Below are 25,333 nucleotides of genomic sequence, written 5' to 3'. Positions count from 1 at the left end.
CACCAGAAAATCTAAGTCCCCCGCCTGCCATGTAACCTGTTACAGGACCTCCAAATTTAACAGAATGGCCAACTCTAAATCCACTCTAACAGTACACCTCAGAGACCGAAAACTTTACAGGAAAGTGAACTGTTCTTAAGCAACAAACATACTTTTTGCAAACTGGTTTTTTTTTCTTTTTTTTGGACCAACGCTTCATAAACTAAAACAATTGCTGAAATAAGCATCAAACTCAATACTAACAGGCACGTCTGACATCACACTCAACCAGTCTGTTAAGGAAGCACTTGCACCTCTTCAAACACAGCACAGACAGACATATCTACTTCGGTGTGACTTTTCAAATCCACTGGTGACGGAAAGGTACTAGTGATTTACAAGTTTCTCCCCAGTTCTCAAGTCCACTCATTTCAACTCTCCAGATGAATACTTATGACACACGGGAAATAAAGGGACGATGGTATTGGCCAAGAGATGTCAAGCACAAGCTTGCAGAAGGATCCGAGCAGTTCTGCATCCCTACCCCGAGCATCTCCAGGATTGTCCTACCTAAACACTTTATGTAAACATGGGGCTTGTGACTCAGGCCTCCAGCCCCAATAGGTGGAGAGAAGTTTCCTCGCCTCGGCTGCACATGGTTTGCAGAAGTTTGGCTGGAGCAGAGCGGAGCCTGGGTGGGAGCGGCAGTGTAGTTAGTGCTGCAGGCGGCGGCGGCGGCGGCAGAGCAGCAGGAGGCGGAGGCGGGCGGGGGGAGGGGAGGCGGCTGGGGGGGCGGAGGGGGCTCTTGCCGCCACTGCTCTCTCGCCGCCTCTCCCCCCCGGCGGGAGCCGCTCTCAGCCTCTTTGCACTAGTCGCTCCGCTCTCTCGGTCATGTGACCTTAACGTAACCGGACAGGAAAAGCCCCGCCGCCGCCGCCGCCGCCGCGCCGGAGACACCGACCGCGGCGGCAGCAGCAGCAGCAGCGAGAGGCAGAGGCGGCGGCGGCGGCGGCGGCGGCGGCGGCGGCGGCGGGGAGAGCACGGCCGAGGCTGCCCAGCGGTGCCTCCTCCACACCCCCCGCCGCAGCAGCACCGGCGACAGGTAAGCGCGCAACGCCTCCACCTCCCGGGGCCGGTGCCCACGTGCCGCCCCCAGCCCGGGCTCCGGGAAGGCGGAGGGGGGGCGGGGGCCACCGGAGCTCGCAAACGGTTCCGGCACCAACGGTGGCAACAAAGAAGACGAACGACCCCGGTCCCGGGGCTCCGGGTGAAGGCAGGCGGAGGGCCCGGACCACACGGGGACCCAGTTCTGGGAAGCGAGGGCAGGGGCGCCCCGCGGGGGCGGTGGCGGCTGCGCCTGGCGCCGGGGCTCTGGCCGCCTGACAAAACCATCCCCCGGAGCCAGGCGGCGGCGAGTCGGCGGCGGCTCCATCCGGGGCTTTGCGGGAGGGGGAGGGGACGGAAGCCGAGAGGGCGGGCGGCGGATCGGAGGGAGGGAGGGAGGGAGGAAGGGGAGGGGGGCGATTCGCGTTCCGTTCCCCGTTGCCGGTCCCTCCCTTCTCGCCGCCACCGCGAAGCGCGTCCCGAGCGGCGGCGGCCGGTGAGCGTCCCGCGCTGGAGCCCTGAGAGGCGGGCCCGTCAGGTGCGTAATCCTTCCGACGCCTCGCCGCCGCCTCCTGCTGCTGCCGCCGCTGCTGCTTCGGCGGCAAGGCCGCGAGCTGCGGAAGTGGGTTTGGGGGAGGGGAGCGGAGAGGGAGGGGGAGGGGAGGGATCCGGTCCGACCGGAGCAGGCCCGGCCTCTCTGGCGCTTCTCCCAGCTGCAGCGGCTCCTACAGCTGCTGCCGCTACTGCTGCGGCTCCGCCTCCCCGCTCGCGGGCGGGGGCGCGCACGCGCGCTTCCGGCCTCCTCGGGTCTCGCGCTGTCTTCGGCTCTCGCGCGCGCTCTTCCCCTCGCCCTGCCTGACCACCCCCCGCCCCCGGCGCCGGAGCTGTTGCGCCAGCCGGGGCGTTGCGCACGGCGTAGGCGTCGGCATTGTGTTAAACTCCGCGGGACTTGGGGCGAGCGCGCGCGCGCACGCGGGACGGAGGGGAGCGGAGAGCGTGCGGCGCGGCCGGAGTGCGTCGCCCCTCCCCTCCCCTCCCCTCCCTCCCTCCTCCCAGCCCCTCGGGGATGGAGGCGGGGCCGGGGTGCTCGGCGCCCGGGCCCGCCGGGTGCCCGCCGGGTCCCCGCCGGTCGGGCCGGCCCCGCCCCCGCCCGGGCGCCCGCCCCCCGCCCCCCGCCCCCCTCCCCGCGGGACGGGGCGGGGCGAGGCGGGACTGGGCGGCCGTTGGGCTGCCGGCCTCCTGGGGCGCCGCCCGGGTGGACCGCTGCGCGGGCCGCGGGCGTGGGCGCGCTGGGCCGGCAGCCTCGGGCTTCCGCTGCCCGCCGATCTGCGCGTCCGCGGAGGCCGCGGTTACCCCGGAGCTGCGCTGTGGTTTCTGGCTGCTTGCTCCGCCTGGGGTGTGGGCCCGGCGTCCGTGCCGCGCTCCCCGCCGGCGCGGCCCTCGCGACCCGGGGGGGCTCCGAGAGGGGGAGGCTGCCCCCGGGTCCCAGGCGTCTTTCCGGCGGAGCGGAACCCCCGCTGACTTCTAAGCAGGCTGCGAGCAGAGCTGAGAATACAGATGTGCTTAGGGCGCGGGGTTCTTGATGCTTTGAGCTGGCGGTGAAAGCAAGGGTAGCGGAGCGGGCACGAGATCGGGCAGGGCGAAAATGCAGGCAGTTACTGCAAGAACTTGAGCTGCTGAACTCGACGGTGCCTTAGGGAAGTAACCCCCCACCGGCTGCAGTGCTCATTTGCTCTTCAAATGCAATGGGCCCACGTAGTGTGGGAGTCTTCACTCTGTTCATTTTCATAGGCTATTGTTTCAGTAAAATAAAGCGCTAAAAAGGTCAGAGTTAGGGGCTCACACAGACTTGGGGGTGCTCAGGGTTTCCTTAAATGGGCTGCCATGTCCTGTTGAGGACAGGCCATCCGTGTAGAACTGGAGCAGGGTGGACCTATCACTAGCATTTTAGTTGGAGAGGCCTGAGACTTTAATACAAAATCAGAATGAAGACATTTCAAATCCTCACGCCTGCGATTTCTTAAAAGCCAACATCAATTGTTAAAGTAGGTCTTATTTTGCATTCTAAATAACCTTGGTGTGTATCCAGGGTGTTTTCAAACCATTAAAAGGTAATTTTTAAGAAAAAAAGTTCCACACTACTTTAAGCTGGGCATTTCTCACTGAATAAATTGACGGTTGATAGAAGTGTGCTTTCTAGCCAAAGAATTGACCTGTTATTGACACCATGGTAAGATCTCCCAAGTACAAGTTCATACCAGTGGTGTAATGCCGCAAATAGTAGTGGAGGAATCCTTTAAAGGGCGACAGATAAAGCACCCCTGAAGCTTTGTTATATATAATGTTTAGTCCAACCACTTGCCGGTTTTAAAGCTGCTCTCAAAGAGGGTGTAAATAAATGGTGCTCTGCAGACTTCCACTGAAATACTCCAGCAGCAGGGTAAACACTAGGCATGTTTTAGATCACAGAATAGCAGCTGCCACGATGACATTTTCTTTTTTATCGTAAAGATTAATATAAATTTTGCACTGTCCTCAAAGATCTGCACTTTTGTAATATAAAAATTACCTAAAATATAAAAATTTTTTTCACCATAAAGCTCTAAGAAGATGCTCCTTGTAAATAAACACTGCATGTCCTATGTATGGGGATATGCTTTCCCCAGCTTGAGAATTCCTGATAACGGAGGTAGAAAGTGAAGGAGGCCTCTAAGGCTGATGTGTGGCATTGGCTTGGGAATGGCTTTGGAATTGGGAGACTTTTGCCATCTCTTCTTAACTGTCTGGGTACTTCATGTCTAGACCCACTGACTTTTCCCTGAAGTCTTTGAAACATTGAGCAAGTGGTGTGGTTCCAGCCTACTGCTGGTCTACTGAAGAGTACCGTAAATTTCAGAATGCACCGGCAGAAACGGGAATTTATCACTTTTCCTACTTCCTTACGGTCACAAAGCATGACTCTAAAAACCTCCAAGGGAATTGAGAATTCTTATTTTCCTGAAGAAGAAAAAAAAATTGTAAACATTCTAAGCATTAGACTGAGAAGATTTTCTAAAACTTTTTTATGCTCAAGTAAGTTATAATTTTATTCGTAAATTAAATAGTGAAAGTATTACTTTGAGTCAATAGTAAATAATAGTGTTTTACAATGCCAGTATGCCATTAAGAGATGGAGTCAGTAGCCACAAAATACTTACCAGGAGTTGGCAGTCCAAGACATTTTAGGACCATTCTTTTTCTGTGTTATAAGGGCCAAGTTAGAGGCTGTGTTTATACTCAAATACATAATTCCCAGTTCACGTAGATGAGGTATACATCATATGACTTTCTCACTTCAAGAAAGCTCCATGTGCAAAGATAGGAAGTTGTAAAGCATTTTGATGTATCTAAGTACTTACAAAACAGTTTTTTACTTTACAAGAAGTATAGTTCTTTAAATTGTGCAGGCACCTAAGTTCTGCATCAAGCAAGGATGAACTATCAGAAGCATCTGAGAACAGTTTCAAAGTGTCTTTGTGTTCTACACCACACCTACCTGCTTAGATTCTTAGCCCTAAAGTGATTCTGACCAAGGGTTGTCTAAGTGTGGTCTACAGACCCTTCTGAATCTCCATGAGGTCTAAACAATTTTTATAATAATGCTAAGATGTTATCGTCCCTTTTAACTAATGACAAAATGTGTCAACGTTGGAAAGATCTGCTGCATAACTCACTGAGCTGACATTTTCCAGTGACCAATGGGTGATGCTCAAAAAAACCACACATGGGTAAAAGATCTGTTCAAAATGCAAGCTAGAGCAATGTATTTTACTATAACAGAGAAGGAAAATTTCATTCGTTACTTTTTTTTAGATCAGACTGCTAACCTTTAAGAAACTACAACTTGTTAAGTTTTGGTATAGTATCAAAGAAAAATATCCACAATTACCTGGAAAAGTTATTAATATATTTCTTTTTCTCACTACATATGTGAGTGAGGTCGTTTTTTTTTTCAATACTCAACCAAAACAGATATCACAACAAAGTAAATGGAGAAATAGAGTAAATGCAGAATCCCGTTGTCTTCTGTTAAAGAGATTTGTAAAAATAGCAAATTAGATTAGGTTTTAAATTTTTTTTTTTAATTTTTATTTATTTATGATAGTCACAGAGAGAGAGAGAGAGAGGCAGAGACACAGGCAGAGGGAGAAGCAGGCTCCATGCACCGGGAGCCCAACGTGGGATTCGATCCTGGGTCTCCAGGATCGCGCCCTGGGCCAAAGGCAGGCGCCAAACCGCTGCGCCACCCAGGGATCCCAGGTTTTAAATTTTGCTATGTAGACATACGTATTTTTCCTTAAAGTTGAGTATAGCGTAATGCCTTTAGAATGGTCGCTTTAATATCAACTTTTATTAGCCATAAATCTCTGACTTGGTTCCCTTTGACACAAACTGTCCTGGAACTGCCTCCTTCTGACCTTCACTTAGAAATTAAAAACTAATTCCAAAGTTAACATCAGCAACCTGTAATTGAAAAGACAATCTCTTACAAATTCAATGCTTTTCAAAGTCAAAATACTTGCTATTGATTAGCTTATGTCCCACCTTTTTCTAATTACTGTGGAAGAGGATTGACTAAAGAAATGTTAAGAAAAATACACCAACCTGTCACCACAACTCATTAAGATACATTTCCTAGCTTTGAGTTACAATTTTAAAACATTAAAATTCAAATGACCAGCCTCATTCAGGTTTACTTTATAAGCTATGAATATTAATTATTAATAATACTAATTGAAAAAGCAGTTTTTTCATCCTGGTAAGTGGTCTGAACTACTTGAAAGAATCAATCTTACTTGTGGGTAGTGCTTTTTCTGTTAGTGATGTGTTCTGTGCATTACAGTATTCATTTATGTTTCACTTAAATAAAATTAAGGACTTCAGAGGACCCTTTTAGTGCCCTCGAAATGGGTAGTCTAAGTGGTATTTAGTATCTTAGGAGAGCTATTATCTTTAAAAAGTGAGTCATCAATTCCCAAAAGTTGTTTTGGTCTACTTATACTGAAAATGTAGGCGGAAGTTGGGTTGTCAAAATATAATGTGATTGTTTGTCCCATTCAGCTGCACCTCCAAAAGATGAGTAACTTATGTAGGAATCAGCACCACTTGTGCTACATGTTGGACGTGAAAGCACTTGACATCTAGGCAGCATCACATTATCGGTGTGGAAAACAGTGGTGAAGCGTTAAATAATATGAATGGTCATTTATATTTGGCTCTGCAAAGTGTTTTTTACATATTTCAACATGTGTCTCCCAGTCTCAGAATTTGCTTAAAAAAAAAAAAAAAAAAAAAAAACTTCATACACCTATACATGCATAAAGAAGGCATTTTCTGAAAACCCACTTGTAAGAATTGCTTCCCCTCCCCTCAGGCACCTGGCTGGCTCATTCAATAGAACATGCTACCCTTGATCTCAGGGTTATGCATTCTAGCCCTACACATTGGGTGTAGGGATTACTTAGAAACAAAATATTTTAAAAAGAAAAGGATTGCCTCCCCTCTCCCATCTCTGTTTTGCTTCAGTTCCTTTCTGCTCACTATTCTGATTTAAGAGAGACATGATTTTTTTTTTTTTTTTTAGTTTGGGTTAAGTTCCATTTATAGCGTTAAATGGTTGGGGGCTTTATATAGGTCTTCAGTTTGTCAAGATTTCATGTCAGCCCTCTGTGACTAGGGCTACTAAGAATTTTGGGGACTGATCTGTGGAGCCAGGAAGGACAGAGGAAAACATGTGTAATCTACACCCCAAAGACAGAGTTCAGTTGCCTCCCGTTTATACCCATAACCTCTCATGTAGGGATGGAAGGTTGGAGTCAGATACACCCAGCTTCTCGAAAGACTCGGAACATAAATCCCAGCAGGGACTTCAGAGCCCCAGACCAGTGTAACTAATGTCTACTGTAAACCTCTCCTTGACCTCTAGCCCCCAAATTAGACCCCAGTTTCTTGACCTCGTAGTTCCTTGTATTTTTCTTCACGTTGTAAATTGGTGTCTCCTTGGTTGTCTCAGAAGTATCTCGGTCCCAGCATGCCTGAACATAACCTCATAATCCTTTTCCCCCCAAAGCTGGCTTTTTGCCCGTGTTCCCTCTCCTGGCAGGAATCCCCACAATCTCTCTAGCTACACAAGCAATAAATCTAGTAGGAGTTGTCTTGGACAACTCTATTTCCTCCACCCTCTTCCATCTAACTTACCAACCAATTCTGTTGAGTCTTTATCTTCTAACTACCTTTCAGATCCCATCCCTCACCATCCATTCAGATCACCACCACCCAGTCATCTCTCTTCTAGAACCATGGGAAGGTCTCCCCTCCCACCCTCACCTGCCTCTTCACTCCCCTCATCAAATTTGCCTGGCTTGGCAGTGCAACCATCTGACTACTCGTCCTACAAAATCCCCTCTGGTGGCTCCCCCTGCTTTTCAAATACGGACCAAAACCCTTAAGAAGACCTGAGTCTCCCAACTTTGCCCTGCCTCATTCTCTTCTGGCTCTTTGACCTTCGGTCACAGGGGCCCTCCCAGTTCCTCAGCTTCACCTTGTTCCTGCCTGTCCTAATTAGGGCCTTTGCATGCTGATCCCTCAGCCTGGACTACTCCGTCTTCACCCAGTTAACTCTTCTCATTCTTTAAATAGCTGCTTACCGGGATCCCTGGGTGGCGCAGCGGTTTGGCGCCTGCCTTTGGCCCAGGGTGCGATCCTGGAGACCCGGGATCGAATCCCACGTCGGGCTCTCGGTGCATGGAGCCTGCTTCTCCCTCTGCCTATGTCCCTGCCTCTCTCTCTCTCTGTGACTGTCATAAATAAATAAAAATGTTCAAAAAAAAAATTAAATAGCTGCTTACCTGGCATTTCCTCACGAAAGCCTTCCCTGACTTCTAGCCCCCAAATTAGACCCTAATTTCATGACCTCAGAGTTCCTTGTATTTTTCTTCACATTGTAAATTGGTATACTGATTTGATTCTGCCCTCAAACTCTGCATTCTGCATACCTTTGTATCCACTACACCCAACACCTCAGAAAGCTCTCCCCAAGTACATGACTACGTCCCAGATCTGCTTCTTAAGAGCTGGACTACATGTGGACAAGTTACTTAACTTCCTAAGTCTAACATTTCTTCTGGAGAGAGGGTAACTGGCCCTTGGCACATAGTTGGTCATTTATTATTAATGCTATAGTTATTAATATTATAATTAATAGTGCATGCAGAGTAAGAAAATGATTTACCATGGTATTATTGAGGATTAGATGATGAGTGTAAAGAGTTACTATAAAATATAAAGCACTATTTAGAACTTAATTGTTAGCATGAAGAAACACAAAGTGACATTTAAATATCAAAAACTTTTTCCAAAATATTGCATCCTTTAAACTGATGTGAATTTTTTAGGTTAATCTAGGATAAATAGAAATTGAACTCTTACTCCATATCACCCAGCTACTCAGGGACCAAGGACTCAACATTCTTCTCCTCTCTGAACATATATTTTTTTTAACAAATATTGAACACCAGACAATATGCTAAGTACATGGAATAAAGTAATAAATGATAAGACTCAGTGCTGGCTTTCTGGAAGCATCATACAGACTATATGTAAACTGGAATGTTCACAGATGTTCCAGAGATAAGGACAGCCTCCCAGACTTGAGGGTCAGGGAAATTCTGCAGAGGACAAGTAGGGCTGGGACTGGGGAAAAGAGGATGCAGTAAGTGGTGGCTCCCTCTGGAAGGGGCATGTTTGAAGGTCCAGCATAGAGGTTCTAAGGCCCCATTCAACAAGCCCCCACTCTCAATGGTGGGAGTAGAAATCTGGTGCTGGGTTCAGCTTTACGAGTAAGGCTTCTGAGCAGTGAGTGTTGCAGACTGCAAGGAGTCCAAGAATGGCCTGGGCTTTCGGGCTAGTTATAAAGAAAAAGGCCCTTTTTCAGCTTATTTTAATTCATCCAGTGTTTCTCAAGTGAGTGAAATAACATCATTTTGTCTCCATTATCATCAACATACTCAGATGAAACTGGGTTTTTGGTGATGGCCTTAATTTCAGAACAAGTTGGATACTTGATCACTTCGTAAAGATCACTGAATGGGTAATCTTACATCAAGAAGACAATTAGGCACAACTTAATATCATAAAGTAAAATTTTACACTGTGATTTTTTTTTGCATTAGAAAATTTTTCTTCCATGTAATGAATATAGTGCCAACAGTCCTTCCTTTAGAAAAGCACTCTGACCGTATGTCCTTTGTGTCCAGTTATATTTAGAAGTCCCCCATCCCTACTGTGTATGTGAATATTTTGTATCTTTTCTTGCAAAATAAAGAGGGACTGATATGCTATTGGACTGCTTGTTTCAAGGTTGGTTAGTCTGTGTTTTAGTAGGTCTGTGAAACCCAAAAGTTTGGAAACCATTAGATCAGCATGAGAGCGTGTTGTGCAGAGTTAGGCAGGGGTTGGGTCAATGCGGGATCAGGTAAGCTATGCTGAAAATTTTGGGTTCCATCCTAAAGGCAGTAGGGAATCAGGAGAACTTTAAGCAAGATAGTAACATCAGATTTGCCCTTTGGAAAGATCATTCTTGCTGTTCTATGTGGTTGGATTCAAGAGCTAAAGCTGTAAATGGAGAGATGAGTAGGGAGGCGGAGCTAAGCATGGTGGTGGGATAAGGAGTTGAAATTAGTGGGCTGTGAGTGAGTGAATGAGTGAGTGAGTAAGGAATTAGGGAAGCAGTGGAGCCCTGCCTGAAAGGGGGAATTGGGATTCCTGGTTTGGTCAAGAGATGGGTGGTGGTGCCATGCACTAAGCTGGGGATACAGAAGGAAGGGATTTGTGTTCATGGCTTTTACTTTCCTTTGGAGGAAATGAGGGTGAGAAGAGGAGGGATTTGAGTTTTTTTTTTTCCTATTCTGAATTGAGGAGTCATGTGAGATGGCCCAATGGGAGTGAACTGGATCCCCACAGAGAGTCCCCAGAATGAGAAGTAAGCTGTGGACCAAAGACACAGGAACATCAGCAAAAGAGGTCCTCTTTCTTGGTAGAGATTAAAATAGAACAGCCAGAGGTGAGAGAAAACCAGAACACAGCAGCCTTGGAGCCCGAGACAATATTTATGGAGCAGAAGGAAGAGTATTTTAATACCGCAGAATGGTGGAGTAAGCTCAGTGTGGGGGGCCGGGGAGTAGAGGTCCTGGGTGACCTTGCTGAGCCATCTCAGTGCACTGGGCAGGAGTGATGTGGCCCATGAGCAGTGGATGGAGGTGGGGAGCGAAGAGCAGAGCCCCCCATGAAGATGCTGTAGCCTCAGCCTGTGCAGCATAGGCTACATGGCAATGGCTCTGAAGGGGGCTGTGATGAAGAAAGGAGATTTAGGAAAAGGGGATGCTGTCAGCTGGGCAGGGTCGGGGGACACCACCCGAGATGCCTTTCTGATGGAGTCCAGGCTGGAGATGCCCCTCCAACCCCTTTTCTCAGACTCATTCACATGTGTCAGATCTGCGGGGGTGGGGGAGGTGGGTTCTGATTTTTCTCTTGAGAAAGGTTTTTTGGGTCTCCAAAGTAAGATTTTTAAAAATTTATCTGTGCAGAGTTTTGTCTTCTCTGTGTGAATTTTGAACATAAGACTCGTTCTTTCCATGTTTCCTCCTCTCGTTGGGCTTTTTCACATCCCTGAGACTCCCATACATGTATTCTTCTCTCTGTATGTGAAAGACATGTTCAGTTTGTTTCCTATTCTAGATCGAATAGGAAATCTCTAAATCGAGATCCTATAATAACTGAATAGACCCTCTTAAAAAAAGAAACATTTCAGAGGTTTTTCATGGCTTCATTCTTACAGTCTGAAAAAAATACTTAACCTTAGTCTTTTTGTGGAATGACAAGGAGCTCTACCTTTTGTTATATCAAAGGAGATTTTCACTGTAAGAACAAATGCTTCAAAAATCCTATAAAATACTGGAAGTTTGATGACATCACAACATAAAATTATATGTTAAAATTCTCTATAAAAGAAAACGAAAAGAAAGTGAGAAAAATGTTAGCGACTTATGTGATAAAGGGCTCATTTTTATTCTATACAAAGGGTTTCACAGATCGATAAGAAAAAGACAAACAACCTGATAGAAAAACGGCCAGAGCTCATGAAAAGATAGAAGAGGAAATGTAAATGATCAATAAGCATAAAAATATACTTCCTCTCATCACTAAATCCATAGAAGGTAAGAAAAGGAGAATGGATTTGGCAAAGATTCTGGAAGAAGAGGTAATACCCAGGGCTGTCAGAGCGGAGAAACCAGCAGGGGTGGAGTGGATGGGCAGCTCGCCTCTGTGCGTCCGTGAGAGTCGAATCTCTTCTAACAACTATAAATACTTAAAAGCAGCAATAAAAAGAAGGTTTCCGATTGATTTTAAACACAGTGGCGCCGAGCACGTTCCGACAAATCAAACAACCCGGCTTAAGTCTCACTTTGTGCCCTTACTGATTCTGTAGTCAGGGGCAAACTAGCGAACCCCTCGGCCTGGTTCCTCGTTTGTAGGATATGCGTAGCAGTCCCTCAGATAGACGTCGGTGTGAGATTAAATGAATAGCATATGGAAATGAATGGTCAGCGGTAAACACTCCTCCATAAACAAGAGCCACTCTTGTCATTATCATCAGGGAATAAATAGTAACGTGTTACCATACTTGAAGCTGCTGTCAGTGAAGTGACGCCTGGAGCGGCGGGAGCATATTCGGGAACCCCACTCAGAGACAGAGCGCAGGAGAGAGCAGCTCGATGGTAACATGCTCTCAGAGGATGTTACACTTTTTTCTAGAGAAAGGAAGGTTAGCAAGATGGAAAAGGAAGTATTCTGGCACTTTTCAGCCAGCAGCCTTGGAGACCAGCTTCTAAGGTTAGATCCTGGTGAGATCAGGTTAGGGTGATGTTTCTGTGTAACCCCTGGGCCCCCATCACCTGCCACCAACTCTTGTTTTCATCGTCAACCCCAGGCCTTGTTTCTGTGTCCCTTTCCTAATCTTAGTGCTTTTACTTCTCTGACATGTGCAGAAAATATCGGGGGAATTAAGGTCCTGATACACTCCCTGGATGTGGATGCGTAAATGAGCCAAACACCTAGGTCTCTGCACTCAGATTGCTGCTAACTCAGGTGACTCTCCTGCCTTTCATCCCTGGAGAAAGCTCTTGATAGAAAATATGAGACTTGAAGCACCTGGGTGGCTCAGTGGTAGAGCCTCTGCCTTTGGCTCAGGGCATGATCCCAAGGTCCTGGGATCGAGTCCCACATCAGCCTCCCTGCAGGGAGCCTGCTTCTCCCTCTGCCTGTGTCTCTACCTCTCTCTGTGTATCTCTCATGAAGAAATAAATTAAATCTTTAATAAAAAAAAAAAAGAAAGAAGAAAAAGGAAGGAAGGAAGGAAGGAAGGAAGGAAGGAAGGAAGGAAGGAAGGAAGGAAGGAAGGAAGGAAGGAAGGAAGGAAAGAAAAGGAAACATGAGACTTGACAACCTCGATCCTTGCTTTGTGATCTGATGGGTCTCTCAAAGTATTGTTCCATTCCATTCTTTTCTTTTAGGTCACACTTGTTAATTCTGCATCTGCTGTAGCATGCCTAGAACAGGAAGGAGAGTGGGGAGCTCAGTACCAGCTGAGTAAGAATTGCCATGGGTCTGCTTTGTTTTGTTTTGTTTAAAGCTTATTGATAATGCATTCTCCACAGTAGCTTTCCCAGGTCTGCAGTTAAGCATCATAGTTATCTTTTTCTTTTGAAATCTGGCTAATTAATTAATGTATGGTAGGACTTTCTTTTTTTACTTTTTATTTTGAGATAACTATGCAGGTACAAGAAATAACAGAGATCCCATGAGCCCTTTACTGAGTTTCCTCTGATGGAAACTTCTCACTGAACTGTAGCTCCACATCACAACCAAGGTGCTGACCTTTATAGCCAAACCTATTTCCCTCCTGCTCCCCTCACCCTCTATTACTAATCTGTTCTCTGTTCCTATGATTTTCGAGAATGTAATATACATAGAATTGTACAGTGACCTTTGGGGACTGGCTTTTTTCACTCCGCGTAAATCACCCACCTTGCCGTATGCATGTATCAGTGGTGCATTTCTCCTTACCGGCTCTGTGGTTTCCTATGGTGTGGGCATACCACACTGCCTAACTGTTCATCTACTGAGGGACATCTGGGTTGTTTCTAGTTCTTGACTATTAGGAATAAAGCTGCTATGGATATCTACAGGCAGGTTTCAGTGTGAACATGAGTTCTCATTCTCTGGGATGAATGTCCATGAGCACTGTTGCTGGGTGGTACAATAGTTGCATATTGAGTTTTTTTAAGAAATTGCTCTTTTCCACAGTGGCTACCCCCTTTCACCTTCTCCCCACCCATATTCAGTTCATTGGCATCCTTGCAGGCATCGGGTGTTGCCATTATTTTTCACTTTGGCCATCTTGACAGGTACATAATGAAATCTCATTGTGTGGTTTTGTTTTGTTTTGTTTTGTTTTTTAAGATTCTATTTATTTATTCATGAGACACACAGAGAAAGAGAGGCAGAGAGAGTAGCAGGCTCCATGCAGGGAGCCCGATGTGGGACTCGATCCCAGGTCTCCAGGTTCACACCCTGGGCTGAAGGCAGGGCTAAACCCCTGAGCCACTTGGGCTGCCCTCATTGTGGTTTTAATTCGCTTTTCCCAGTCACCAACGAGGTTGAAGGTGTTTTCAAATCTTTATTCACCATCTGCATAGCCTCTTTGGTGAAATGGGTCTTCAAGTCTATTACCTATTTTCTAAATAGTTTTTTTTTTTTCCTGTTGAGTTTTGAGAATTCTTTATGTATTCTATATACCTGTCTTTTGTCAACAGTTTGCGGAGGTTATCAGGTATTTTCTCCTGGTCTTTGTCTTTTCATCCTCTTAACAGGCTCTTTCACAGAACAAAAAATTTTAATTTTGATGAAATCCAACCTACTAGTTTCTCATTTTATACTTTTGATGTTCAGTTTAAAAGCTCTATACCTAACCCTAGATCCCTGAGTTTTTCCCTCCAAAAGTTATAGTTTGGTGTTTGCCTTTGTGTCTAGGATTCACTTTTTCTTTTCTTTTTTTTTTTTTTTTCTCTTTGCCTATGGGAGTCCAGTTGATCTAGCGCCATTTGTTGAAAAGATTACTCTTCCTGCAATGAATTGCTTTTGTGCCTTTGTCGACCATCAATTGTGCATATTTATGTGGATCTATTTCTGGGATCTCATTCTGTTTCATTAGTCTGTATATTTATCTTTTTGACAATACCACACTGTCTTGAATACTGTAGTTATTTGATGCATCTTGAAGTCAGACTGACTCGTCCCACTTTAGTATTCTTTTTAAAAGTTATTTTAGCTATTCTGCTTTCTTTGGCTTTACATTATACATTTTAGAATATTCTTATCTCTATAAAAAATATCTTGCGAGAATCTTGGTAAGAATTTTGTTAAAACTATATATTGACTTGGGAAAAATTTGTTTGTACTATGTTGAGTTTTCCTAACCATAAATATGGTATGTCTTTCCATTTCTTTAGATATTCTTTGATTTCTTTCTTCAGCGTTTTAGAATCTTCAACATACAAGTCATATATATGCTGTTAGATTGACAACATATGTATTTCAATAGCTTGAGTGATTGTAAATGATATTATATTTCTAATTTCATTGTCCACAAGTTCAAAGTTGTATATAGAATTGCAGTTGACTTTTACATCTTTATCTTATAGCCTCCCTGTGGTTGTTGCCAAACTTATTTATTAGTTGTAGGAGGTTTTTGTAGATTCCTTGGGATTTTATAGGTAACAACCATGTTATCTGGAAATAGGGACAGTTTTTTAGTTCTTTCTTTCCTGTCTATGTGCCTTTTATTTCCTTTCTTGCCTTATTGCACTAACTAGAACTTCCAGTACTATGTTCAGTAGTGAGAGTGGGCATCCTTGCCTTGTTCACGGTCTTAGCGAGAGAGCATTCGCTCTTCATAACATTGAGTCTCCTGTTAAGTACAATGCTGATCTATGTGTAGTGGACTGTTATAAATGCTCTTTGTGGGAAAGGAGCAGTCTACAGATTTGATGAACCATCTCCTTTAGAGGCAGTTCCCCTACTATGTGGATGATACAGGCCAAGTGGTTTACTAGGATGAAGTGTGAGAGTGAAGACCTTAGAATTTGGAGTCAGAACATTCCGATTTCAGTTTGGGCCCTCTTACCTTCTAGCTAGATGGCCCTGGGCAAATTATTTCCACCTCTCAAAGCCCAATTCCTCCTCCACAAAAAAAGAAGAATACCATCTTACTTCCTCCCTCCATCCTACTTCTTCCCTCCCACCTTACAGATGTCCAGGGGAATAATGGACGGGTCAGTTATTATATCCTTGTCAGGGGCAGCCCTGGCCACACAGCAGGAGCTGGGAAATCGCCCCAGTTGGGTGATATTCACCCTATCATGCTGTGGCTTCACCCCAGGAAGCCTTAATTTACCTTAATTTACTGATTTCTCCAAAAGGTTTGACAACCTCTGATAGGTCGTTAGAATTTGCATTTTGGAATGGTAAACCTAAAGACTGAATGATCTGGTGATGTTTGCTGTATCCAGAGCAGACAACCGAGTTCCTTCCCTGGCTCCTCCACTGACTGTTTGTGTAAACATGAGCAGGCCATGTAATCCCCCAAGTCACTGTAAATGCCATCATCTGTAACATGGGAGTGAAGATAGAGCAGCTCCTTCACACAGCTGCAGTGGAGACTGAGTGAGTGAATTGATGCCACATTGGTAGCATGTCCTGTGAGCTGTGCTCATTACTATTGGTGACTATAAAGGACACATACTTACTTGTGAATCACCTTCTTAAAAAAAAAAATTGTTTGCTTTGCAGATTTTTAAAAAAATGGATTTGGCCAACCATGGACTTATTCTCCTGCAACAGTTAAACGCTCAGCGAGAGTTTGGTTTCCTGTGTGACTGCACGGTTGCCATCGGCGATGTGTACTTCAAGGCACACAAATCAGTTCTTGCTTCATTCTCCAATTACTTTAAGATGTTGTTTGTCCATCAGACCAGGTAACTAACGTGCTTGATAATAATCTAATGACTGTCGACGCTGAACTTCGTGGCCCTCTTCCCCCCCACCCCCGGAACCTGCTCTTAGCCCATCCAGACCATGGGGCCCGCCTCCCCTCCCTGGAATCTAGGCTCCCAGTCTCCCAGTTTCCCCTCGTGACCTCACTGGCCCCCTTGCCCATCCTGGTTACTCACACTTTCACTGACCTTCACGTCCCCCATGGCCCCCCCACCCCAGTTCCCTGGCCAGGTGTCCCACGCACGACAGGATCAGTGGCCCCAGCCTCCAGAATCCCTTTCTCTGACTCTACTGGCTGCTGCCACACACACACACACACACACACACACACACACACTCACTCACTCACTCACACACACTCGCTCCCCCCCCCCCCACTCCCTTCCCTATTTTTATCCTTGTCTGCCAGCCTAATAAGAAGCTTGAGGGCATGGATTCCCCAGTTTCCTCCTTTTCTCTCTTGAAACATTTCAGTCTCAGTATCTTTGCTTGATCTTTCCTTCTCATCTCTCCCATCTGGAGAAAAGGACCCTTGATGTCTCAGGAAAAGTAATCTTCTCCAGCTCTCAGGCTACCAGATCCTACCTCTTCCTCTCTGTTCTGTACCTGTCACTGTGCACTCCCCCCACCCCCACACCCAAGTCTCTCAAGGACCCAACACTCCCCTGCCACCCTGACAGTGCTGTCTACTTGACTTATGGGGCAGCTTCTCCTTTATCTCACCAAGAAAGTGTTCAGAGGGTGAGCCATGACCTTGCTGGTGTTCCCCCCGCACCCCTCCTCGCTGGTGGCACTGTGGTTTGTGCTCTGTCTCTACCAAAATCATTTCTCAGAGGTCACCTCTTCATTAAAACCATGACTCTTCTCAGCCTCTGACATCCTTGTCCTCGGCAGTATTTGCTACTGCTTGCTTCCTCTTTAGGGCCATCATCTGCACTTTGATAAGGCACAATGTTCCCCTTTCTCCTGCCTTCTGGGCAGGACCTTCCTGGGAGTTGTGCTGAGTTTTGGTCTTGGGCTGTCCTTGTGTCTTTCCATGTGCACTCTCCTGAGGGGAGCTTCTATTTCTCCTGGATTTGGCCACCACTGGAAACTACAAGTTTACAGTTCTGGCTTTGACCTTGTTCTGAGTCCTCTAGAACTCTGCTTCCCCAGGCTGTGAGGCTGGCTGCTCAAGGGACAGAATTGAATGCCAGCGTGTCTGACGCTGAGTTAGGCCTTCCTGGGTCCTGACTTCCCTGTTTATCTCCAAGTAACCCGCACAATATTGCAATGGCAGCCCATTCTCTGGGTCCCCAAATCCTCTTTCCCTCACAGCCCCTTTTGCATTAGCCCTTTCCTTCCCCTTCTTACTCCCTTCCATTTCCTGATCATTCCCATCAGATTAATATTCCTAAACAGTGCTTTGATCAGAAACTCTACTCCATGCTGTTACTTTTTTGATCAGAAACCTAGAGGATATCCGTCCATTGCACATCAAAACAGCACACAGATTCTTCCTCTTTCAAAGCCCCACAGACTGGCAGCCTGACCTCCAGCCTCCTAGGCCACCTTGCCACCTCGGGCCAGCCCCTCTGGCCCACCCAGTCCCTCAGCCCAGCTCCCCTATCACCTCTTCCACGACCCCTCCCCGAAGTGACCCAAACCCATCTCTTCCTCTCTCACATTTCCTAGTACTTTATGCCCATTGACAATATCAGCACATTTTCCCTGTGTTATTCTTGGTATACTTATCTCCTCTCCTCATTTGTCAGTTTCCTGAGGGCAGAAACTGGGTTTGACAAATCATTTTGAAGGCCCCAGGGTATAGGTCAGGGATTTGTACAGAATAGCCACTAGTTCAATGTCTGGAGGAGCAGAGTGGGTGAATAATAGGAATAGTGGCAAGCAGAGGATGCATTGTCTTACTACACTAACTAAAGATCTTCCCTCTTACCCCATTGTAGGGACTTCATAACTAATGGGTTCTTAGAAGTTATAGTACACTGAATTGAAAGGGGGAAGATGTTCATTTTGAGGAGTAGAAGAATACAGTTTAATGAGTTTTAAACAGATACAAGAAACTTAAGTGTAGGGCAGTTAAATGCCTTTGTAAAAGGCATTCCATTTTTAATGGAAGTGTGGTATCTGTGTAGGTAGGAGTCCCAAATGGAAGCAATGGAGCGCTACTGTGCTAGAGGCAGTACAAGCCTTTTCTCTTTTAGACAAAGCAAATGTAAGGCAAAGGCCCAAGGCCCCTTTCTTAAACCAGCGCCTTTTTTGTGAGGTTTAAAGGTGGCCTGAGGATACCGTGTTTTCAGTTGGCTTAAGAGTGTTTAATGTCTGTAGTACCACTAGATGTCTCTGTCTCATGTGCACCACTCTCAGTAGTCAAGTTTTAAATCCTGTGGGACTGCAGACATGGAACTCCCTTAAAAGCAAAGCTGCAGAAAGGCTAGTTTTGCTAAAGCACAACCTCCTGATAAGGTCAAACATTATTTAAAAGTTATTTCCAAAGTTCTTTAAGCCCATCTTTTACTTAGAGACTCTAAGTAAAGGAAAAATGAAAAATGCAAAGTTTTACGAAGGCCCCCTCCCCGCCCCCCGCTGTGCTAAAACCATGTTTTCCCTATAAAAGTGTTGTCAGGCAGACATCTGCAAATCAAACCACGAAGGTGTAATTATCTGGTGGAGAGCTGTGTCCTTCCAGAAGGACTTGGAAATGACCAAAGTCTGGCCCATAGGAGCGGAGAGGTCTAGCTGCCTGGGAGGGAAAGCAGTCAAGGATAGAAATTGCTAGAATGCAACGTAAGGAACTTTTTAAAATAATTTTTAAGTGTTTCTGTGTGTATATGTGTGCATGTGTTCTTCTGCTTAAAAAAAAAAGAAAAAAAAACTAAAATCAAGATAATTGGTTTCTAGGAACCTGTGTGGGCCCCAGGCATTGGCATTAAATCCCAGAGACTGGCTGCATCTCTCTCCCCGTGGTTTCTCACCAGCGCCCCTCCCCCCTGGAGAGAGGTTCCTTTCAGAGCCCTTCTCCAGCCTGGAGGGGTCTCCCAGCCCCTGCCTTCAGAGATGGCGCACAGTTCTGGAACACCTGAGCTCTACTCAGTCATTGCCCATCACAGGCAGTAGACAGAGGACAACCTATACAATAATAAATGAAAGAAAATCATAAAACTTACAACAAAATTTTGATGGAAAGGGGCCCTGCTTGGTAGTTACCACTCACAGATGCTATAATACGTAGCCCTTCCCCAACTCGTGAGATTTCGCCTGCTTCTTCTCTTTCTGTCCCTTCTGCCTGGAGGAAGGTTCCCTCCTGGCAGAACAAAGGTGCCCTGTAGTTCCCTGGGAGTACTTTGTATCCCTAAAGGCCGATGGTTTCCCAGTTCTCTATTTTGGAGGTGATTGTTTATGTTATTAAAGTATTCTTCACCATGCAAGATCCCTGAGCCTTTATTTTGAATATTGAACTTCCCTAGAGCCCCATAAACGTATTCTAGTATACACATAGTATTGTTGGCACTCACCCTGTGCTTGACGGGAAGGCCACCTGTAATTGCATTCCTATTTAAGGGAATATAAATAAAGGACTATAAAAAGACTCTAAAGGAAGAGTGAATGATCTGTGTGTCTTTTTAAAAAATAGAGTCACATAAGGTCTGTTCTTTTCTGCCATCAAAATGCTACTAGTTTTTATGCGTCATCCTTATTCTTTGACTTCCATACTTTGTAGTCATTTTTTACATGATTGTTTGTATGCAGTCATCTTGAAATATACACACATTGATAGCAAGACAGGAATCATTCACATCTGTTCTGTCACAGATTGCTATTAAAATCACTCTTTTAAAAAATAGTAAGTGTTAAATTTGTAAGAGCAAGGTCTACTGTTACTTTTTTAGCATATTGGAAAGTATTTATTAGTAAGATAAATAGCTAAAGGAGACCAAAGGTTACAAGAAGTCGTATAATCAAAAATGATTATGAATTCTAAGAACCCTATTAAATAACTGATCCACTTAAAAAAATGATTATACATTCTAAAGGCACTCAAGGAAGCTGTCTTTGAAATTAAAAATGCATTGTCTGTAGAATATATTCCACTCAGTGGATGATAGCACATACCTCATACTGTATAGGTATAATCATTACTTTCTAATGATGTGTTAGAATTTCTGTCATTAGTGATGGTTTAGGGAGAGTTCTTTGGGACTTTTTGATGATAGCTGCTTGATCAGAGTGATGTTTCTGGAATGAGGCCAACACTAGCATCTAAAAGTTAGAAAATCAGATGCTTTAAGTGTCTCAGATAAATCACTTAACTTTTGGGGATCTGTTTCCAGATCTCTCAAATGGGAACAATCAGATCTACCATAACTGCTACACAGGATTGTTTTCATACTCTAAACAATTTTGGTGGCATGGGCTTGGAATGAGACCGAGGTTTAAATCCCTCTTACTGACTCGTGATATTGAGCAAGACATGAAATCTTTTTTTTTTTTTAAAGATTTTTTTTTATTTATTAGAGGCAGAGAGAGAGAGAGCCTGCTGTGGGACTCAATCCCGGGTCTCCAGGATCACGCCCTGGGCAGAGGGCGGTGCTAAACTGCTGGGCCACCAGGGCTGCCCTACATGAAATCTCTTTGAGCCTCAGTCCCTTATCTGTAAAATGAGAATTCATGGCAATTTAATGAGATAATGCATGTAAAGCCCAGTGGTAGTTCTGTTGACAGTGCTGGTTTACATTTGGTAAGGAAGGGAGTTGTCCTGGAACCACTTTTTAATGCAATCTAGCAAATACTGGGAAGGTGATCTGACCCCATTAGAGCTAGATGTTTCTCCATCTCTTACAGTGCTTCCACTTTCATGCTGGACACAGATCAGAGAGCTGCAGAGCACAGAGAGAATTCGGCTTTATTTTTCTCTCACTTGTGTCGTGTCGCTCTTAGCACTTGTTCATACTAGTCCAGCTCCCCTGTGTCATTTTACAAATGAAGAATCGTGTTCTCATCGGGTAGATTGTTTGATTTGCCTGAAAAGATCTCCTGCTGAGCCCAGGATGGCATCGGATCAATAGAAAATCATAGACTTTTAGCCAGAGATCTGCTGGGTGGGTGGTTCTTACCCGTCACTAGGTCACAGGCCACTTCCAGAAAGCAATAGGTCCTCTGCGCAAAACACACAATTTTTTTATATATATAGAACTCTTGGAGTTCTATCTAAAAATATAATATGACTGAATTTCACATACACCGTGAGGAGAAAAAGGGCTTCAAGAGTCTGAGTTAAGACGTCCTGACTTAAGACAAGTCTGAGATAAGAGTTAAGCTTGCCGTGAACCTTTTCTTTCTCAGCCCTTGAAAATACGTTTAATGTATTTCTCCCTGTTCTTGATACGATTAAATTACATAGGTTCCAGTAATCTCCCCTGAGGATTCCATTTCATGAAACGCTAATAATAGGAAACGGGGAACACTCTTGTTTTATTTGCCTTTAAAAGGGCCCCCTGGGGCACCTGGGCGGCTCAGCGGTTGAGCATCTGCCTTTGGCTCAGGAAGGACGGGATCCCAGCTCCTGGGATCAAGCCCCACCTCAGGCTCCCCATAGGGAACCTGCTTCTCCCTCTGCCTCTCTCTCGGTCTCTCATGAAGAAACAAATAAAATCGTCTGAAATAAAAGAGATCGTGTTATCGTTGGAGACTCGGGGTGACACTTACAGACTGTTCCCTTGTTTCTTCCAGCGAGTGTGTCCGTTTGAAACCAACTGACATACAGCCGGACATCTTCAGCTATCTCTTACATTTGATGTACACTGGCAAGATGGCGCCCCAGCTGATTGATCCCGTTCGCTTAGAGCAGGGGATCAAGTTCCTGCACGCTTACCCGCTGATCCAGGAGGCCAGCCTGGCCAGCCAAGGAGCCTTCTCTCATCCCGACCAAGTTTTCCCACTGGCTTCCTCCCTGTACGGCATTCAGATCGCAGATCACCAGCTGAGACAAGCCAGCAAGCTGGCCTCAGCACCCGAGAAACTCGGGCGGGAACCGCGGCCACAGGCCCCCCGGATGAGCCAGGAGCAGGTGCCCGAGGCCTCGCAGCTCTCTCAACTGACTTCCAACCTGGCCCAGGTGAATCGGACGCACCTGACTCCCTCGGACCCGCTGCAGACCTCGCTGTCTCCAGAACTCGTGTCCACCCCCGTGCCTCCCCCGCCTCCCGGGGAGGAGACCAACCTGGAGGCCTCTTCCTCCGACGAACAGCCCGCATCCCTCACCATAGCCCACGTGAAGCCGAGCATCATGAAGAGGAACGGCAGCTTTCCAAAGTACTACGCCTGCCACCTGTGCGGCCGGCGCTTCACCCTCCGGAGCAGTTTGCGGGAGCACCTCCAGATTCACACGGGAGTACCCTTCCCGCCCAGCCAGCCCGGTGAAAGCCGAGGGCCCCTGTCCCTCTGTAGCAACGCGGCCGACCTGGGCAAAGACGCCATGGAAGTGCCTGAGGCCGGGATGATCAGCGACAGCGAGCTGCAGCACATCTCCGACTCTCCCATCATCGACGGGCAGCAGCACTCGGAGACGCCGCCGCCCTCGGACATCGCGGACATTGACAACTTGGAGCAGGCGGACCAGGAGAGGGAGGTAAAGAGGCGCAAGTACGAGTGCACCATCTGCGGCCGCAAGTTCATCCAGAAGAGCCACTGGAGGGAGCACATGTACATACACACCGGGAAGCCTTTCAAATGCAGCACTTGCGACAAGAGCTTTTGCAGGGCCAACCAGGCGGCCCGGCACGTGTGCCTCAATCAGAGCATCGACACCTACACCATGGTGGACAAACAGACTCTGGAACTCTGCACGTTTGAGGAAGGCAGTCAGATGGACAACATGCTGGTACAAACCAACAAACCCTACAAATGCAACTTGTGTGACAAAACATTCTCGACCCCCAATGAGGTGGTTAAACACTCATGCCAAAACCAGAACTCGGACGTGTTTGCCCTAGACGAGGGGCGGTCCATCCTCCTGGGCAGCGGGGACTCCGAAGTCACGGAACCTGACCACCCGGTGTTAGCTTCCATCAAAAAGGAACAGGAAACGGTGTTGTTAGACTGAAGGTTACTTTATCTTTTTAAAAACTGTCATTTTTACAGAGACGATCTCCCTTCTCTTCCCCCAGTACAGAACTGTAGTTCTCCATGGCATGATACAGATACAGACAGGTCCCTGGTCCCTCTGTCCTCCCCACGCCCTCCCCGTCCCCAGCCCTTCCTCCACAAAGGCTTTGTGCATTATAAACCTGGAACATATTTACTTCAATTCAGGGGATATTGGAAAGATAATGGTCAGTAGTACTTATAAACTCAAATAGATTTTGAGACGTTTTAGATTATTTAAAAAGCATACTTGGAACTAATGAAGGGTATATAACAAAACAAAACAACTAGAATGCAATTTGGTAAGCTAAAATTATGACTTTCCCTGGGTAATAAGTCTTCCTTCTCAGAAAATGTCAGAAAATACAGCATGCTTCTTAGAGATACCACTGGGCTCTGTACTATGCAAAATCTAGAAGGTGTGGGGAAACTTTAAACCCAAGAAAATGTTCTTAGTATTTATCCTCCAGGGGTCTTATTTCAGAATGCATCCTTTGAGATTATGTCCAGTCAAGAAAAATCATTCGTTAAGAAATCTACTTGAACACAACACAAAAGAGAAAAAGTAATAATGTGATGGCAATCTTAATTTTTGGATAAAACATGACAAAGCTGTGAGTTTGTATGTTTGTAAGAGAAAATGTATGGATATTTGTGATAAACAGGTGTACTAACGCACATGCCTTATCAAATTGCTGGCTTCTTTCAAAGTTGAACAAGAACAAAATTCTATTTTAGTTTCTGATAAATCTGTTGGCTGTTTTAAAAATCAGATCTGAAAGTACTAGTCTATAGATTGTCTTTCTGAAGACGACACGCCATTCCAGCAGCATTATTCCAGTGCTAAGTTTGTTTTAGCACAGACCTGCTGCTTTAAATCAGTGTATGTGCTGCAGGAAGAAGGATGCAGGAAAGTGCATCTCAGAGGGGGAAGTTGTGGGCAAAGCATGTAGTAACTTTAATGACTTTAAACGTTAATGCTAATAGTTTACCGGCAGCATTCATTGAAGCATCAAAAATGGCAGAGAAAAATCAGGATAAAAACAAAACAAAACAAAAAAAACACCTAATTGCTGTTTGGGAAAAAATTTTATTTTGTTGTTTAGTCTCCACTTTTTTGTTTAAAAAAAAAAACACCTGAAATTTCCTCCATTGGCCTGAAAGCAGTAAAATGTGTCCACTAATCTTTCCTTGGGCCAATCACAGAATGGTCTGACAGGACAAAACAGGAGCCAGAAACAAGGACCGAAGGGAAAAGGGAAGAACAGTTCATAGCTGTGCTGTACGTATATGTGAAAAACTGAATATCCCGTCATCCTGTTTCATGTATAGTTGCGTTCTCAGATTTGTAAGTTTTTATACATACTTTCATTGAATAAACATTTAATTAAATGGGTATTTTATTGTATCTGCGTATGACTTTTGTCTACCCAAATAGATGCAGGGTGGGGGAAGTTACCTGAGGAGGCATCTCCTTGCTGCACTCCTTCTGTCGGCAGGGCTTAGGGCGGCCCCCTTCACTAGAGTGGCATGGTGCACGTCTGTAAAATGAAGACAGTGATGACCGCTAGATCATCACATTGTGGAAATCAAATGAGTAAACTAAATGAAGGTGCTATGGACAGGCCAGCCTTGGCTAGGAATAGGATCTGGAGGCCATCCTACCCATCTTTGTTTTACAAGGAAGAAAAAGACCCCAAGAGGTGTTTAACAAAAAATGACACAAAATCATGCTATATACACCTAGATTCTTTTTTTTTAAGACTTTACTTATTTATTTTAGAAAAAGCACAGACGTATGTGAGCTAGAGAACACACTAGTGGTAGGGAGGACCAAAGGAGGAGGGAGAAGCAGGCTCCCTGCTGAGCAGGGAGTTGGAGCCCAGTGCCCAGTGCCCAATGCGGGGCTCCATCCCAGGACCCTGGGATCATGACCTGAGCCAAAGGCAGCCACTGA

General features: G+C 45.7%; 1 protein-coding gene across 3 annotated transcripts; it reads left to right on the top strand.

The window, feature by feature from the left end:
• Positions 1 to 171: 171 nt before the first annotated feature.
• On the top strand, positions 172 to 24,774 carry ZBTB2 (zinc finger and BTB domain containing 2). Of its 3 annotated transcripts, none has more exons than XM_025422553.3 (3): positions 172 to 1,081; positions 16,030 to 16,214; positions 21,964 to 24,774. In XM_025422553.3, exons 1-3 carry the CDS (start codon positions 569 to 571, stop codon positions 23,333 to 23,335), a joined length of 2,070 nt encoding a protein of 689 aa, XP_025278338.2. In that variant the 5' UTR covers positions 172 to 568; the 3' UTR covers positions 23,336 to 24,774. The 3 variants fall into 3 exon arrangements, with proteins under 3 accessions (XP_025278338.2, XP_025278339.1, XP_048972360.1); XM_025422554.3 differs by lacking the exon at positions 172 to 1,081 and adding an exon at positions 1,482 to 1,621; XM_049116403.1 differs by lacking the exon at positions 172 to 1,081 and adding an exon at positions 11,218 to 11,336.
• Positions 24,775 to 25,333: the final 559 nt, after the last annotated feature.

This window comes from Canis lupus, chromosome 1 (genome assembly GCF_003254725.2).
Source record: "Canis lupus dingo isolate Sandy chromosome 1, ASM325472v2, whole genome shotgun sequence".
Classification (NCBI taxonomy): domain Eukaryota; kingdom Metazoa; phylum Chordata; class Mammalia; order Carnivora; family Canidae; genus Canis; species Canis lupus.
The sequence above is the reverse complement of the archived record's forward strand: the minus strand, read 5'-3'. Positions and strand labels throughout refer to the sequence as shown.